The sequence below is a fragment of the Clinocottus analis genome, unplaced genomic scaffold (genome assembly GCF_023055335.1).
Source record: "Clinocottus analis isolate CAN_PGR_092001 unplaced genomic scaffold, fCliAna1.0.p SCAF_9, whole genome shotgun sequence".
NCBI lineage: Eukaryota > Metazoa > Chordata > Actinopteri > Perciformes > Cottidae > Clinocottus > Clinocottus analis.
In genome coordinates this window covers 7,515,228-7,533,301 of record NW_027176251.1, presented here as the reverse complement: position 1 = coordinate 7,533,301, position 18,074 = coordinate 7,515,228, and the positions used below count along the sequence as shown (strand labels likewise).

Sequence of the window (18,074 nt, the reverse complement as noted above, 5' to 3'; positions counted from 1 at the left end):
CTGGTCTTCGAGCATGAGCCTCTGGTAGTTTTTGTTGGCGCAGTCCGTACTAAAAGATTTACATTGGCTGGAAAGGTCTGAATATTTGTTGCTTGGCAATGTTCTAAAATAATAACTGGAAGGGAAAAACAAACAGTGTGATTCCATCCCTGAAACATTGGCTGTTGGAGGTCTGAATTCCCAAAGCTATCTAGTCGTTGTGCAAAACACAGTGCAGAACTTATAGTCACCAAAGAAAATATTGGGGATTTACCAAAACACAGTACGATGCCTTTATCTGCACGAGGTAAGCCCTCATTGCAATGTTGAAAGCTCAGGCAGTGAAGGCAGCTTTCGTCCAAACAGAAAAGCTACTGGACAGAGTTTAGCTGGTGCATTGCCAATAAATGATACATAAATCAAAACGCAGATGAATAATCCAGCCTACTTCCTTGCCCCAGCGGTCCTTCCAGGTGATCCATTTCACTCCGTCTCGGGAATAGCGGAGCCGATATTTGCGGGCAAACTCCTGGCCGTGCCCGTCGGCGTGACGACCCTGAGTACCAACCAGAGCCAGGAAGTGGAGTTTGTGCAGATCCACCTGCAGGAGACGGGGGAATATTAAAACACTCGTCACTCATTAAAATACAGACAAACAGGTTGAGATACAAGTAAAAGATTGATATTGGGAAAATCATTCAAAAAGAAAAAAGTTGAATGTGTCACGTTTCAAAATCAGAAGGTAGTTTTAAAAGAGTAGGTTGTAATTTTGGGAAACAGGGTTGTGCAGTAGAGGCTTGTTGCCCAATATGGGCCTTAACAAACTTTTATTTTTAGGACTGAAAGATCTCCTTCTGCACCATCCTCTCCCGTCTTTGTGCTAAGCTAAGCGCCTTTTGGCTCGAGCTTCATCTTCAGTGGGCAGAGAGACAGTGGTATCAATCTAACTCTCACCAAGAACTAAATGTGTGCAATTCTTAACTCATCATAGCTGATGAGTCACTCTGAAGCACAACGTTGAGTGAATAAAACTATGAAAGAATCTTTATTAAGACTATTATAATTTTCCCAACAACAACAACTTATATCAGTTTCGTAATCACAAAACAACAATGGAAGTAGAGCTCAGTACAATACGACTGTACGGAGCAATACGACTGTACGAAGCTCTACTTCCAAAATGTAACTGTGAATCAGAGAAGAGTAAACCGAGTATCTGACCTGAAGGTATTCTGATCCACTGGGGAACACGGCTCCTGCTGGACACCACGCTCCATCCCCCTCTCCAGTGCTCAACCTGCGACAAACAAAGGCTTATTAATAACAAAATTGATAAAAGGAAAAAAATACCTAAGAAATGTTGAAAGGACAATTTAAAAAAGTTCACCAAAGCCAAGTTCCACAGCCAAACATTCCCATTCAGAGATACAAACAAACCCACAAAAAACAGTGCCACAAACAGGCAGGGATATCGCTGAGAATTCAATAAAAACCCTCCTCCACCACCACACTTATTGATTGCACAGCAGCCAAACGTTCACATATAAATGGGGCAATGGTGTCTGAAAGAGAGAAAAACCTGGCTATGGCTAAAGGCGCACAGCAGGCAGTAGAGAGAGAGCGAGAGAAAGAGCCTGCCCCTTTCATCTCTCATGCTGTCTGTATTTTCGTGCATAGTGAAAATTACTCTCTTCAAACCCCACAACAAGATGTAGAACATCAGGACCGACGTCCTCGGGGCGGCCATGACCACACACGCGCACTGCTAAAAAGATTGTCACTCGGTGTGACCTTCCTCAATCCGCCTGAGAAGAAAAGTCCATACTGCCACCACATACAGACCACACGCTTGGCTTGGTGCGTCCGTGACGTTGGACAAACTCGTATGAGGAGCTTTGGAACCGTCGCCAGGCCACAACCACACTCTGACCACTCTGAGGCTTCTCTCAAAATGAAAGCCGCCGCTCAGACCGCCAAAACAAATAACTATATCCACTAGCGCCACTGTCACACTGACAGTATTTCAACAAGTCCCCTCATGGGTGGGATCATGCAGCCGGAAACCGCAAGATGATATCAACACATTAGTGCTGCACATAGTGTCCTGTGATGGGAGAAGAGGATGAGGAGGGAGGAGGAGGAATTTGGCCGGTCAGAGTTCAGTGCACCGTTCACCAGCCAGCAGGGTTAAGATTACGGCACGCTGTTCTGCCAAGTACCTCATTATCCTCCTATTCCTCTTTTGCTTCCTACCGAAATACCAGCCAACAATTCATCCTTTTCACCTTGTTCTTAATTCTGCTTTTCCCTCCAACTTTTCGCCACTCCCTCACACTATGCTGATATTTCACTGCCTCAGAGTAATAACAGCCATTTAATACCTACCAGCTCTGCAACCCTCCCTTAACCCTGCACCTTCCCTCAAACCCCGTTTTCAGATTAATTTCTCTTCAGCTTTCAGCACACCATCGCAGTGATCCACCTTTCATTCGTTTCCTCTGTCTGTCTCCCCCCAATGTCTCTTAAAAAAGGCTCAGCCGTATAATCATTTCCACATGGTTGGACACCCAGCCAAGAGACCCAGCCCTTACAGACTAAAGGAGACAAATTAAAACACACACACAGTGTCATGTTTTCATGACTATTGGGGATATTACATTGACTTGCATACATTCCCTGGAGACTTACCGTAACAATAACTATAAGCCTAATCTTTAGCCTTTACCCTAAAGTTGAGATAGTCTTTTCCCTGAAATGTAATTAGTTATATTGTGGGGACGTGTAATTGTCGTGGTCACATACGTTACAAAACGCCCGGTTTAAGTATGTAGCAGTCATGACTTGGCTCTCATTAATATGACACAGCCAGGCAGACAGTGGGAATGTAATAACAGTGGGTTTTAAAAAAGACATACCATCTTTTATCATGATCCATTAGACCTTGGACAAATTACTTAATCGTGGTGCAAACAGACTAAAGATAAAGCATGCAGACAAACCCATTAGTCCACAGTGGTATGGTATCATGGTGGTATGTTCCTGTACTGGGATGTGTAATTTATCCTGTTACTCCACTTAACATTTACTCCAGTAGAAGAGGATCAGTTGCCACAAAGAACAGTTCAGTAGCTCATTTGAATAAAAGTGTCCAATGTACCATTCTAACCCTTAATGTTTTAATGTCAACACTAATAATACAAATAAAATCAGACCAAATACATATAACATTCCATTGACTATGAAGTGCTGAACAAATGTGACCAGTGATTCAAAGATATGGGACCAAGCAATGAAATAAACCCATCCAGAACCTTCCAATAACTACGTAGTGAATAAGCTTTGTGAACTGACTGAAAGGTTGCAAGGCTTTCTGTGGGTTTGCTTGTTTCAGTCTATTTAACTTTATAACACAGCTAATTGTTTTACAAACCATGTTAAGCTTTAGAAGTCTGGATGTATTTCTGTTGCACATATTTCCTTTGATCTCTGTATAGTATGAACACCAATTAGCACACTCTTGAAACTTACTTGAGTTGTGTAAACCATCACAGTGAACATCCAGTCTGCATTAATGGTACATTCATGGTCATGCAGTTTAATTGCAAACTGATTTGAAAAGTCTACACTGCATTAGCCCAAAACCAATGAATGCCAAAACGGTAGTCATTTAAATGAAACTTTATCTTATTAAAACAAAATCCAGCACGTTAACACCAGCTTTAAGTGCTGTTGGCGGACTGTTGTAGGTTAACTTCACTGCAGTGATCTAGACGTGTACACAGTACGATGTGACATCACTTTTGGGTGTGGTTACAGGTGCAGCGGGGCAGCAGCGACATTGGGCGTGATCAGTCTGATGATACGTTACTTTTAAAGCAGAATTACAGTTTTCAGACTCTAAACACGCAAAGGACAGTAAGAAAATTACACTTGATTACTGTGGTGGGAGTAATGTACTTAGTAACTTTCTACCTTGCATGAATGCATGCATACACGCACGCACGCACGCACATACCCTACCTTCCATGTTTGGCCTCAGTCGAGTCTGACCAAGCACTGGAGGCAGTGATGTCAGAGTCTGGGATAGTGCCATCCTCCATCCCGAGGGCGTAACGACACTGAGCTGCAAGGGAAAGAGGATATGGAGAGAGAGAGAGCGGGAAGGAGAAAGTGGGAGAGAGACACATGAGCAACATTCTCATGCGTATGAAGAACATGTCCAAGGGAAACTTAATATTTCCATTTGAGCGTCAGCAGCCATTATTGGTCACGGGGCATAAAGTTATGTCATCTCTGGGAAAACTTCCGGACTTCATGCTTTATAAACCACACAGACAGCAAGGAGGAAGAAAAAATACTGAACTCCACAATAAATGTTCCTGTCCGGTTATTTTATTATTCAGTCCTGATGAGTTCATGTGAAACGCAATGGCAGTGTTTTGCATCACTTATTCCTGTGAATCCCCTTTGTCCTATCAAAAGTGACAACAGTGAGAATAATCATTACAATTCATCTGAAGACATAGTGTATCCAGTGTCTGTGAGATAACGTGACCTCTGAGACTACACCTTTCCTGTTTTTTTTCTCCCCCCCCACACACACACACACACACACACACACACAAAGCCACCTCCTCAGGGCTCCAGCGATCCTGCACAGCTCCTGTTACGATTACCACTGCTTGGGGAACATGCCGGAACAGAACAAAAGAGAGAAAGAAACCAAGGGCAAATGAACGAACACAGACTAGTCTCACATATCTGCTCCGACTCGGGTCCAGCAGCAGCATTATGAAATGATCTAGATAGCATGGTCCCAGGCAGGGATTACCCAACAACCCAGATATCCACTCTGAAGTCAGCCATGAGGAGGAGATGGTGGAGGGGGAGGATGAGTGGCTGAGGAGGGTTTGGGTAGTGATAAAGTGGAAAGTGGTACTGAGTGACAGTGATATGGAGGGGAGTCTGAGGGCGACAGAAAGAGGCGGGTGTGGGTGGGCGTCTAACTCAGTTTCTGTCATTGAGTCAGCGAACAGGAATGTTGGGCTGAATGACAAACCCCTAAAAACTCCCAACGGGTGTAGCAGACACACACACACACACACACACACACACACACACACACACACACACACACACACACACACACACACACACACACACACACACACACAGAGTTCATCCACACCCTGCGGACAGGTGCCTATTTTATTACATCATCATCACGACCACCACACATCACCAGTCAACACCCCACCATCTGCAATCTTCTCACCTTTCCGTCTCTCGCTCCGTGTGTCTTCTGCTTTTACATTCTCGTCTTGTCATTTTTCATGAAACTTTTGGCCCACACGCCTAACCTTCCTGTTCACACTGTCAAGATTGATTTAATTGTTTTAATTTCTTTTCTATCCATCAATAGTCAGATATGTTTTTGTTGATTGCCTAATTAATTAATCGAGTGATCGCTTTAGTTCCTATTAGGATAATCTATTAATCACACGAGTTATAAATCCAAACATTTGATTGATGGATCCAGTTTTTCAAATATTATCAACAAAGCGATGAATAGTTTAAAAAGCTACAACATTGAAATAATGATCAATATTTGCAGGCTTGTCACATTTACAGTCCGGCTGCTGCAGGCAGAAGGTCGACCGCGCTGCAAACAGTCTTCTGGTTACACCTGGTTGGCTTTCATTCACGATCCACTCATGCACTCCCTTCCCCGACATTTTGACTGACACTTTCATGAGCTGCCTGTGCATTAGTGGTCTTGGCAAGCAGAGAGGGAGGGAGGAGAGGGGGGGGGGGGCTAGCTTTCTCATTCTCCCATTACACACGACACAACTGGCTGGCAGACAGTGAGCGGACACAGGATAGCCTGTTGATAGCGGACAGAGAATGAGCCTTACTGATCTGAGAATGTCGGAGCAGCAGGACGGACGGTGGCTGTGCCCCGTGGACGCGAGGGGTAAGACGAGGGGAAGGGCTTTGTAAGAGTTTGTGGTGATAAAATCTTTTAATGTGTCAATTGCCAAGCTGTTTTTGATGTGGCAATATTTTTTAGGAAGAACAACAGTAAAAGACAAACAGAATTAGTGTTTATCCATTACCAATATATGTCCTCTCTGTGTGTATATGACATATTACCTGGGTTAAAGTCCCACTCATGGTCCCCAGAAGACGACACCAGTGCCACAAGGACTGTGACCATGATGGCAGGAAACAGCCGCAGGGTTGGCAAGTCCATGACAGCAGCAACACACCTGGTTACCTGTCCGGAGACGCACCGGTGTCCACAGGCATACCTGTTGCAGAAAGATAGACATTTAAATTGACATCCACTTAAGGATTCTTCACTGTATGTGTCGAAAATGGACCATTAAACAAATGCTTTTATTTTCATGTCTGTATATTCATTATGCACACACACACACACACACACACACACACACACACACGTCTGTTGAGCTCCTGGCGCACGTTCTCCATCGTTAACCCAACTCCCTAAATCAAATTATCTTAGTCTAAAGCACATTGCATATCTCAGTCATTTGTTTCTCTACACTTTGCATGCTGAGCTCAGTGGATCAAACCCCAGTGGCGCAGGCACAGACCCATATAACAAAGTTATTAAACTTTCACAGACTAATGTGTTTTCCTCTCTTGCAGCAGAATGCGGTGAAACAATACTACTTTGCTGCCTTTAGAAAGGGTACAAACAGTAATTGAAGATGGTATAATTAGCCGACTCCATTTACTCCAAAAAGAATTTCTTATCCCTTTTGTATGGCACAAAGTATAATTTGGAGCTTCCGGTCGGGGGGACTTGTTTGGAATAAATAAACGGATGAAGCTGCGAAGATTTGATAAATGAAAGCCAATGAGTGAGACAGCGGGATTGATAAAGTATTTTGAGTTAATGGAGATGTGGACATAGTCAGTGCGAGGTTAGAGCAAAGTAAAAGGACTTGCTCATACCCATGTCAGACATTTGAGGTGATGTTGAGTGAATTTGAAGATCTTAGAAGCTTAAAACACCTACACTAAGGTACATTAAGACATATGCAGTCTGATGCAGCAGTCCTGTGATGCACTCCTACCTTCATGAAGGTTACAATTCGAGAGGGCCGATTCAACTAATGATTATTACAAAGGCTGTAGTTTGTGTTGTTGAATTGTAATACACAAAGAGGTGTTTCCAAAATGTAGGTCATCCTCATTAATATAAATTGGATGCAAAAATTAATAGCAACATTTCTCAGTATAACGCAACACACTGCAATGAAGCAACTAACTACAGACTCTAAAAAGGATCAAAAGTTGAATCAACACCTCTCAACCATTTCAACAAAAGAACATTATAACAGTCATGAAGGTAGGATTTTATTACAAGGCTGTTATATTAAACTGAATTAGTTTAATCTAGATGTACCTACGGTGACAAACTCTTCTTTTCAAAATAACATGGTAGGCGTGATATGTGATGCAGAATATGTGAAAGAAAAAAAAGCACATTTCACTGCTTTATCCCTCGTGCATATTTTACTTTTAAGACTTGTTCAAGGAAGACTACTCGTGGTGAAGCAAGAGGGAAGGAAAGAAACCTCATGATAAGTGGAAGGCTGAAGTGGGAATGACAGCTGGAAAATACAGAGAGGCCAGGCTGTCTTCCCTGTAGACCCTCTGTGTTTCGGCTTCATCTCTCTGACTAGACTGGGACAGGCCGACAGCTGACACACAGCTGTAGTGACAGAAGATGGGAGGGAGGGCAGGGGGGAGTTGTCGAGGGAGAATGTATGGAAACAGAGTGAATAGTAGAGTTAGCTTAGGCAACAGGGCGGAGTCAGTGGAACAAGAGCAGCGATGTCATGGGTGCATGTGCGTGCGTGTGCGTACGGAGGTGGTGTGGAGACGATGACTTATGGCCTTGCGCCGTGTGTGGGCGTGTCTGTGTGCGCATGGGTCCGTGGGTCGCGTATGTGGGCACAGAGGAGATCTCAGGGATATCCAGCCAGTGCAGCTGTCCTGAACGGGAGACAAGGCGCAACCCATACATAGTTCATGTTCAAGTGTGGAAAGGAAAGAGGCTGGAATACATTTTTTCTTTACAGGAAAACACTAAAGCTCTCCAAATGAGAAAGTATGTGTGCGAGTATGCCAGATGACAAAATGCTGAAATACGGCGCTAGGACTAAGCTGCGTGGACAAAATCAGAGCCGAAAATCCGATGACGGGGGCCACAAATTTAAGCTATTCACCATAACAACCACTGTGATATCAACAAACATTATCCTCGACAGCGTCTCGTCACCATTTTGTCAATGAAAGGGGAAACAACCTTTTATCTAGCACGCCAAAGAGAGACAAAGAAAACCAGCCAGACAAATGCTTATGGAGAGCAGGAACAAAAGTGTCCGCAGCCATCAGAGAACGTTGTTGTTGGAGAAGTCAAGTGGTGTCGAACAGCTGTGGTTAGTGCTCAGAGAGAGGCAAGAGGACCTGCTGTGTTCTGGAGGAGGCAGCCGAGTGTGGAGCCCAATCCACACTTTAACATTTTGTCTCAGCTAATCCATACGCAGGACTAATGAATACTTATGAGCAGCTGCTGTTTCGGTCCCGCACGACAAAACACAACTGACAAGAGAGTCAAGAGCAGAGAAACACAGGAAAAACGCTTTAAGTTAGCAGTCATTGCATCATTAAAAACAGTTCGCCAGAGTCTCTATAATTAGATTGCTTCAGTAAAAAACTGGCAGGACTGCATTGGCACTGGTTAGTGTCTTTTCTAGAAAGCCCCTCGCGTTGGAACCAAATGCTTGCATTCGTTATTCTTTCCAGTTGTATAATGAAGCCGATCCAAAGTGACCTAAAGGATTGTATTCATGTTGGTTCGCATAGCCAATTAAAAAGCAAAACAGTATATGCTTTACATCACTGCAGAGAATGTCATAACTATAGGCTTTTATATTCCATATAGCCATTAGTTTAAGACTGTCACTATAATATTGCAGTGATTTGAAACCTAAGAGAGGTAATCAATCTCATTCATTATTTAGTGCACTTTTATTATTTTTATTACGAGAACAAGATTAACGTCTGAGACTCAAGAGAGCTGCTGAACAGCAATCTTTCAAAAATCAGAAACGAGCAAACTTACAATATGCTTTTAACAACGATTGGTTTTGGAACAACAAATCATTTGAATGACATGATTTTTTGCAACTTGAGTTGCTGGAGGAATGTCCACCCCTTGTCTTGACTGAAATATTGAAACAACTAATTTACAAAAGATGGAGTGGCGTGAAATTTGGTTCATACATTCATATCCCCCACCGAATGAAATGTAATCACTTCAGTGGTCCCGGAACCTTCCCACTAGCCAGTAAACCAATGACATTCCCATCAGCCTCAGCTGTACTTTGTCTACAAGTTACAGTACAGATAAGGAAACGTTTGCAAACAATGTGAGCGCCTCTGTGCCGAAGTACTGTCCAGCCCTACAAAACACACTCAACAGCATGTGTGAGGATCACTTAATGCTGACAACAAATACTGATACCTCATGCTTACTCTGATGAATCATAAGTAAGTTTTATGTGGATGGTGAAACAGCTGCTGCCTAAGTAGTACAAAGATGCATCTAGACTATATAGCATCTTTTGGAAAATGGTCAGCATTGTTACAAGGCATGTGTCCATATACACAGACCTGTGTGAAGTCTCCTATCAGTCATATAAGAGTGACTCACTGGCTTAGTTACACATGACTAAACCGGGCTGAGGTCTTTGTTTTGGATTTCCACCAATGTGTGAGGACTCTGGTGAGATCGTACGCACCGCTACCCTCCGAGTCCTGGAGAGCAGGAAGCATTGCTTAATCCTCAAACTCTACAACAGTTTGAAACAAGGTCATTTGATGGATTTCCTGTAAACAGTTTTGTTGCTGTGTGCTGATGCCTGAGGGGCCCCCGTTTCCTTTGTATTACTAGAGCTAAATCATGCAATGTTGAAATGACATCTATTGCCCAGTGGAAAAAAGGCAGGCATAAGTTGTTAGCTGCACCACTCGGTCGATAGGGTTACTTTTTTCATCTTGAATGACACCACACACTACTCTCACTTAATCAGTGAGGACGGAAACTAAGGACTTCCGAGAGATAAGCTCTTAAAACTGAAAATGAATTCAGTGCACTTCAAATAATTACTTACACTGACATCAACAAATGATCCATGATATGTCAGGAAGCTGCAGGGAAGTTGCTATTCGTCATAGTGTTGATCAATGTTAGTCATCAAAGTGTACAGCTGTGTGTCACAATATTCATCTATACAAGGAAGTGCCAGTCACGACAGTGGAATCTGTTCTTCCTGAGTTGTACCAGAGGTTGAGGAAGCTGGAGGGAAGAATGGATGAGTCACTTAAACTGAACAATGGGAGATGGAGAAGACAGCAACAGGAGGAGAAAGTGCGGCATGTGACTAAAGGTTGACTGAAAGAGGTGGTGAATCACGATGAAACGGCAAAGGAAGCACGGAAAAGGGATCGTAAAACAAAACCTGTTAATAGTCATGTTGTGCTGAACATCATGCGACTCATTAAGACAGCTCAGCTTCCACCCCCCAAATACCCAGTTCAGAGCACACAGACAAAGCAGTAGTGCTGTGCAACAACACAGGTCATAACTAATCTAATTAGCAAGCTAACACCGGATTACTCCAGCATGTGAGACGAGGTGCAAAAAAACGGGTAAAAATTGGCATCCTGCTATACAAAGCTAAAATCGATCATAACTTAGAGTGAAACTTCCAACTCCTCCCTTTTTCTCTGCCTGCTTTAAAACTTGGAAGCAGGTCCACTTGGCCGCTCAGTTGCAGCAGTGCTCAGCATATCTGCATGTTGGACAGAGACAAACGATGACTGATTACCCTCGGCTGGTCTGGCAAGCGAAGAATGCCTTCATCAACAACGGCCCACAACCCTTGTTGTAAGTGTGGAGACAAAGTAATATGCCCAACTTGAAGCCAGAAACACTTCTTTGGGGCGTTGGGCCGGTAAAGACACACTATGGTAGGAACTGGATTTGTGTATGTGGCCTACACACATATAAACATGTTGATAATACATGTAAAATGTATATAATTCACAGTATATTCACATTTGTTCAAGATCACAGAGGCCACACCAAAGACAGTTCAAACCCTTGATTATATGGAGCCTGATGGAGGCTGTATGGGTCACATTGTTCATGTTTGTTGTAGATACTGTTCAGAGCTAGAACAATAGATCAGTTCATATAGCTTAATGCTGATATATAAGTCGTAATAAGTATGAAAGAGTTTACTTTTCAAGATCTGAGAAGTACAAATAAAGGACACAGATCTTGAATAAATATAGTCAAGACAATGTTTTGAAAGAGGTGCGTGTGATTTTAAAAAAAAATGTTCCTGGTCTTTCCTGAGTGTTAGCTTTAAACAGACGTAATTTTTAAAGTAATAAATGCACAAAGCATTTGGGTCTTACCTTCATAAACCAAGTGTCTAAATGGTTTCTGAAGTTTACCCAGAACGTCTTTCACATCCTGCACACAATGTCCAATGCTGCATATTTGTTCTGGTAATGTTGATTTTTGGCTGCCAATTTGTCCAACCTATGTGCCAACTGGGAGCTTGAAAAAAAAAAAAGGTGACCTTTGTAGGTTTGTCTACAAATCAAAAAGCTTCACCCAGGTAGATCCAAAATGTATTTATAGCTACAATATCCTGCAGTAAAAACACAATATTGTATCTGGATTCCTTCATTGTACTCCAATATCTTGGCATCGAAGTCAGATTGCATGTAAAAAATGTACAAGAGTGCTCAACAAAATATGTTCAGTGCCACCTGAAATGCAACAGTAATCACAAGACCAAAAGAAAAAAGACCGCGAAGCAAAAGCCTTGTGAGCCCCTCCGGCAATCAGTGGGCTCTCCACCAAGTGGGCACTTCATTAGCTGCATCATCTGAATCAAAGAGTGGCGTCCTCTCTCTCTCTCTGTGCACACAAAGGACAAAGGAGCAGAGGATAGTGTAATATAGGTTCTTTTGGGAAACTGCTTTTGACTGGCAGCAACTGGAAAAGTTTTGGTTCCCAGGGCTTGAAGCTTCATATGCATGTCAGTGCATGTAGTTTAACCGTTCCAGGCTCTTTTTGTCTCTGTATAATGCATTTGGAATGAAAGGAGTGGCATTTAACTTTCTAGTGAAAGTGAGTTAAAGACTTTTCTCACCTACTATGCAAAAAAAAATGTAGAAGTTAGAGTTTCACAAAGCTGCATGAAAACGAGCCTTCGCCACCACAGAAGTGATTAGTACCGAGTTTGACCCGAGTTGAAGAAAAATTATAATGAGAATCTAGCAGATACGTGGCAGCATTAGCATCTTAATATGACAGCAGAGAGTATGCGTTTGGTTCTGGTTTGACACTGAGGTCGTCTTAGGGCTGTAGTGTGACGACAAGCCGCAGCCCAATTCCCTGAATTCAATTTGCAAAGTCTCACATCCACCTGTCAGAGAACAAGTGAGAAGCAGAGGGGAGTGAAAGGAGAAAGGGGAGGCATGTGACAGCATAGTGCTACTCTCACAATGGGCACAGAGCAAACGACCCGCGAACGAGATACAGGAAGACAGGCAGAAGTATGCCGAGCTGGAGAAAAATTCCTTCCAGTAACTGAACAAAAAGACTCAGAATGACAGAGCGAGCGTGGGACAAAAGCTACTCTTTGCCCACAGGAGGGTGAGAATTATCAATCCAGCGAGCAGCTATTGAAAGGGAAGAGGGAATGAAGTAGGGATGGGATGGCCTGAAGTGGAACAGAGCAGAGCAGAAAGAGAAACCAGGGAGACCAGGTCAAACAGGAATGAGTTCAGTGAGACTCAGCATTTAGAGTCAAAGTGAGAAAAACAACCATGCTGAACCCAGCCCTCTCATACACGACTCCACTGTAATAATGAATCACTGTTGAGCAGAGAGAAAAGATTTTAAGAAGTCTTTAAGCTGTTCAATGTTTAGCTACTGCGGCGGGGAAACGGAAAAATACACAACCACATAAAAGAAAAAAGTAGTGACCTGATTAATATGGAGTCTGGGCTTTGCACAAGCACACGCACAGTGTGGGTTTCATTACAATTCAAATTCATCATACGAAGAGAAGACATATAAAAAAAGAGAAGTTCACCTTTGATGTTGAACACAACTTCTGTCCATGTTCCAACAAGGTATCAAACCTACTTTGCCAGAAGCCATTAGTAATTATTAGTTATAAACTGAGCCACAAGAGGCATGGTTCGATCGCGGTTCACAACAAAAACACCACCCGAGTGTGAGGAGTTGAACAGAGACAAAAAAAAAAAAAATTATAAGAAAGAGACTCGGGAGAAAACAGAGCATGCACACCAGCTTTTAAGTTTGACTGAGTTTCCATCTTTCATGAGGCTTGTCTAGTTTTTCCAGAAGCGATAACTTCAACTGCCAGTTGTTGGAGAGACGTGAGAAAAAACTCCACGTGATTCACGGTTGGTTTGAGCTCACAGGGTTCAGCGCTGGCACCCTTCACTTATTAGATCATTAACTCAACATCATATGATTCAAAGAGGGGATTTCACCAATGTTCCCAAATCAAAGTGTGTTTACAGGTACGGGGAGATCTGCTGCATATGTGAAAAAACTTTTATGAAGACATTTGAAGCTTCAGAGGGACTTATCAGACCTCGGAAGCTCGCTTCTTATCAATGCTCAAAGCTTCATCAGCTGCCATCTGGATAACACAGTAACACACCAACATCAAGAACAATAAATGGAAAGAAAAGATAATATCTAATAGTTTAACTTTTTTTAAAAGTCAAAGTCATACAGTGCGACAGGACTGCGATGCTAATGCAGCGTTGGAACTTTTTTTTGAGAGGATTAAAATTAATTTAGGAGTCATAAACATGTAATGTAGTTGCGAAATTGGACCATAACAAAAAGTGTTACTTCCCAACTTCTATATTTTTGTACTTTTCATCATCATGAGTTATATCATACATTCATATTAGCAGCTCTGTTTAGGCCACAGTTTGGGCATATTTGCGAAGGCATTTCAGCAGGTTCCTGTGCCAACATGAAGCATCAAGCAAAGGTCTTAAGATACTTTGATATGATAGTGTGACAAATTCTTTGAAGACCTCAGCAGCCAAAATATAACCCCAGTTTGCTTACATCCAAGCAGCAACATTGTTATCTAACCACGGCACCCCCGACAGGAAGCACAGACAGATAAATGAGCAGACCCACAGGGAGAAGTGAGGCTGAGGGGGGAGATGGATGAGCAGAGGAAGGAAGATAAATGAAACATCTAGTGCTGCTTCAAAGGGAATGAGGAGATATATGATGAAGAGTGTGATGAATATGTGCTCCATGTAGAGAGAGAGAGACAGATTGTCAGAGTGATCAATTAGGGATCAAAGGTATGCTGGAGGTCAGGGAGGGATTGAGGCCTGATCTGAAAGAAGGTAAGACTTCAGTGACGGAGGTTCACGAAGCGCAAATCAAATAGAGATTTGAGACAACTAAAGGCCAAGAACTCCATAGGTCTCACTTTGAAGTGTCACGACCCATTACTGCACAGGTCCGTTTCTCCGGCAGTCTCGTCAAGCTCGCTCTGCATGTGACCGACCACACATGCAACAAATGCAATTGAAAAGTTCAGCTGTCTAGACTTGAGGGGAAATTAGTTTAGGAAAGCAGGGTGGACAGTGCTTGCCATCAATTGGTTTCATTTCCCATTTGCTGGGAACTTCAGAGATGTAACCGTGTAGTGTGTCTGGACTTAAATGAATTCTTCCAATGGCCTCGATCGGTCTGTCGGGAGCCAATTACGGTCAAGAACTTAGCAGAGTTGCCGCCTAACACATGATCGTTGTGAGAGAAGTCACATAAAAGGCCGGTCATCTGGATGGAAAGCCCCATTATCATCATTGTGCTCCTTGCTGTGGTTAACCAGCCCCATCACCATAAAGATCAGGCAACTGTGGAAAACATTCACTTCAGTTATTGCACGGGATTCGTCTTTGGGTTTGGGTTTGGAATTCCTATCCACCTGCTAAAAAAGTCTTTTCAGAAAGGTCAATAACCAGAAACACAAAGACAAAGTCACAAAGCTTGGCTGCTGCCCAAACAATGACGCAGAGGTCAATGATCAACCAGACGCCACAAACCAGTGTTCGCTTCTCATTGTGGAGACCAAATCATTCATTGGCCCGTCTTTGTGCGTACACAGGCCTGCATCTGGTGTTCTTTGGGGGGGAATAAACCACCAGCAATAATGCAAAACTGCAAAGAAAACTCGTTAATTATTGCTTGTGCAGAAAAAAACATCTCTTCAAGACTTTTGTTGTCTAAGGACCGAACAACACAAACAACAAACTGCCATTTCACAGACACTGTCAGACAAATTACTTTGTGCTGTACATATACCTCTAAATCATAGGACGCAATTAATGTCATTTTCTCCTAAGCCTGCCAAGACACATATAATTCAATAGAAAGAACTCTTCCCCAAGTGGGTGCATGCGCCATTATACTCACATAACTGGTCTATCCAGCTATGTGATATATACTGAGTCTCCTCAGCTGGTGCTGGACTGCACAGCTGATAAAAAGCAGCTATGCCGGGCCAACGGTTCTCATGGGATGCTGTGGGAGACTTAGCGGCCAGATGCCCATTAGACAGGGATCCGGCAGTTTGCTGTGAGGGGCTGTGTATCCACACCGAGGGCTCCTCCTCACTTCATGCCCCTGCCTTTGCTATAGAGGCAGAGGGAGGGATGGGGGGGGGAGAGAAAATTGCCTTTTATTGCCTCTATCTATTGGCAAATAACACAGGCACTCCCACGTCCTCCTCCCAACACACTAACAATGCTACACCTCCTCTGGACTGTCTGCTCAGACCCCCAACCAACAAACTATCCACATCTAGTTTTCATGGGTAGGAAAGGTGACTGCCCGCTGCACTGCACACCCAGTAAAGCCCATTGTTTTCTCCTCCATCAGGCCCCCTCCACATGGACAAACACACCACAGGAACAAGTTGGCAACAGCAACACACAATCTCACCCACATTTTTCACCACTCTCCTTCTGTCTCCTACTTCCGTACTCAAAGTGAGGCAGAAAGCTAAAAAAATATGCAGTTTCCGAGCAGGTCTTTTTCTTGATTTTGGCAGCATCTCGTTCGGAAAAGAAAAGATGAGAATCATATACTGAGCAACATGTTTAATTCACTCTCACCGCTCCTTTCTTCTTGCTCATAATTTTTTTTTTAAAACACAAAATGTGTATTCAGTTCAAAGTCCAAACCCCCTGGCTACTCCTCCACAGAATTTAAAAATGTTTTTCCTGTATCAACACAGTTTCTCCTCTTCAGCATCGGCCGCTCTGCAATTATTTCAAGTTTGCTTCTGATGACCGATTAACTCCAAAAAGGAGGAAGCACCACATTTAAGGCCAGAGGTGAAGGAAACTAGAGCGGATGGCCTTATTGGAGGTCACCTGTGAGGTCACAGGGTTAATGGTGGGTTTGATGATCACCACCTGGGTGTGTTGAGGTCTTAACATTAAACACTTCACCGACCCCATTCATCAAGGCTGCTGCTGCAGTTTTTTTTAGCGTAGTATGTCAAGAATGAATACTTTTGTTTAACTTGTGAGGTTTTAGTGTGTTTGAATAAAAAAAAGGTGCAATGTGAAGCTTAACGAGTTCAACAGTGACGAAAGACTTGGCTGACGACACCTTAACCAAACCATCATCTCGGTTTGGGATTCATTAGACTGGGTGACGGGCAGGAATCAGGATGGAATAAAGAAAAGTCTATTTTGAAGATCAATGTGTAAAAACAATCGCCTGAACACAAAGCAGGACTCTGAATAAGGTTGTCTCTGCTGCATCCACATTGAGCAATGTTGCACAGTCCAAAGTAAGTGTACACCATAGTACACACCGGCAGATTATTTCAGCTACGCAGAAAGGCAAATGCCACAATGTATCTACCACACAAATGTGCGCAACGTTACACCGCTTATATGCGCTTCGTGGCCAGCGTCCAGAGCCGCGTGCCCGCCTCACACCGAGACTTGTAGACGCCACGCCAGAGTCAGACACACACACACACACACACACAACACAGACAGACAGACAGACAGCTGGAAATATCCCCTGCAATATTATTATAGACGCTTCTTGTGGAGTAAAGTGCGCGGAGAAGAAACGCGCTAAACGTCTGAAGGAGTTTGTCGGTACTTACCTAAAAAGACACGGAGAGGTGTGCGTTGACAGCAGTCCGAACTTTTAGAAGAAGTCTGTTTGACGAAATAAAGCTGTGTTTCGCGCTGAACAACACGCAAGCCCACTGAATAATCCAAGTCGTGCCCCGGGTAGTTGTTGCGCTCAGTGAACGACCTCTGGCCAAACTCGGAAAACAAGAAATTATCCGAAAACTGCTGAGCGCGCCGGCTGATACCGTTAAACCCGCAGCCTGACCTCCACTGGACACTCGTATGGGAGATTGTTTTAAAGCTCTTCGACAATGAAGTCTAATGTGTTGTTGTTGTTGTTTTTAAAGCGAGTTACCGTCCAGGGTGTCTGCGCCTCGGCCCCTCTCTGGTTCTGAGCCCCGTCAGCTTCAGCCTCGTTGCGGGCGCAGCTCGGGCCAGCAGGCGCCACCAGGTGCTCATTTACATAACTGCACCGGCTGTGTCCAATCACGTCTCCGAGCAAGGTGCCTGATTGAATATTCCAGCGGGCACGCCGTCCAATCAGATCTCCCCGTGGGCGGGAGTTGTGACCTTAACGACACTGGAGAGTGAAATTCAATGAGGAGCCTTTGAGGGGCGAAGGGAGTTTCTTTGTTGCAGCAACACAGAGATTTGGGGAATATGACATGTGATACAGCAGCACGCGGACTGCTTTCACCTTGTTAACCATTCGCGTGTCAGACAATGTTGCTCTGCTGTTTGAAAGAGGATTACTTGATAATGTAAACTTGAATTATCTGTTCTGCCTCTCAGCATCTGGC

At 43.5% G+C, this 18,074-nt stretch overlaps 1 protein-coding gene across 5 annotated transcripts in view; it reads right to left on the bottom strand.

Annotated features, from left to right (window-relative positions):
* Window positions 1-17,691, bottom strand: part of ddr1 (discoidin domain receptor tyrosine kinase 1) — a 33,723-nt gene extending 16,032 nt beyond the window's left edge. For 4 of the 5 annotated variants that reach the window (XM_068569493.1, XM_068569495.1, XM_068569498.1 and 1 more), the window contains exons 1-5: window positions 17,304-17,660; window positions 6,133-6,290; window positions 4,000-4,102; window positions 1,201-1,276; window positions 428-580 (exon numbers count right to left, since the gene is read on the bottom strand). In XM_068569493.1, the coding sequence (XP_068425594.1) occupies window positions 428-580; window positions 1,201-1,276; window positions 4,000-4,102; window positions 6,133-6,232 (432 nt within the window). In that variant the 5' untranslated portion in view covers window positions 6,233-6,290; window positions 17,304-17,660. Of the gene's footprint in view, window positions 1-427; window positions 581-1,200; window positions 1,277-3,999; window positions 4,103-6,132; window positions 6,291-17,303 lie in introns of all 5 variants that reach the window. The other variant, XM_068569494.1, reaches the window with a different exon arrangement.
* Window positions 17,692-18,074: the final 383 nt, after the last annotated feature.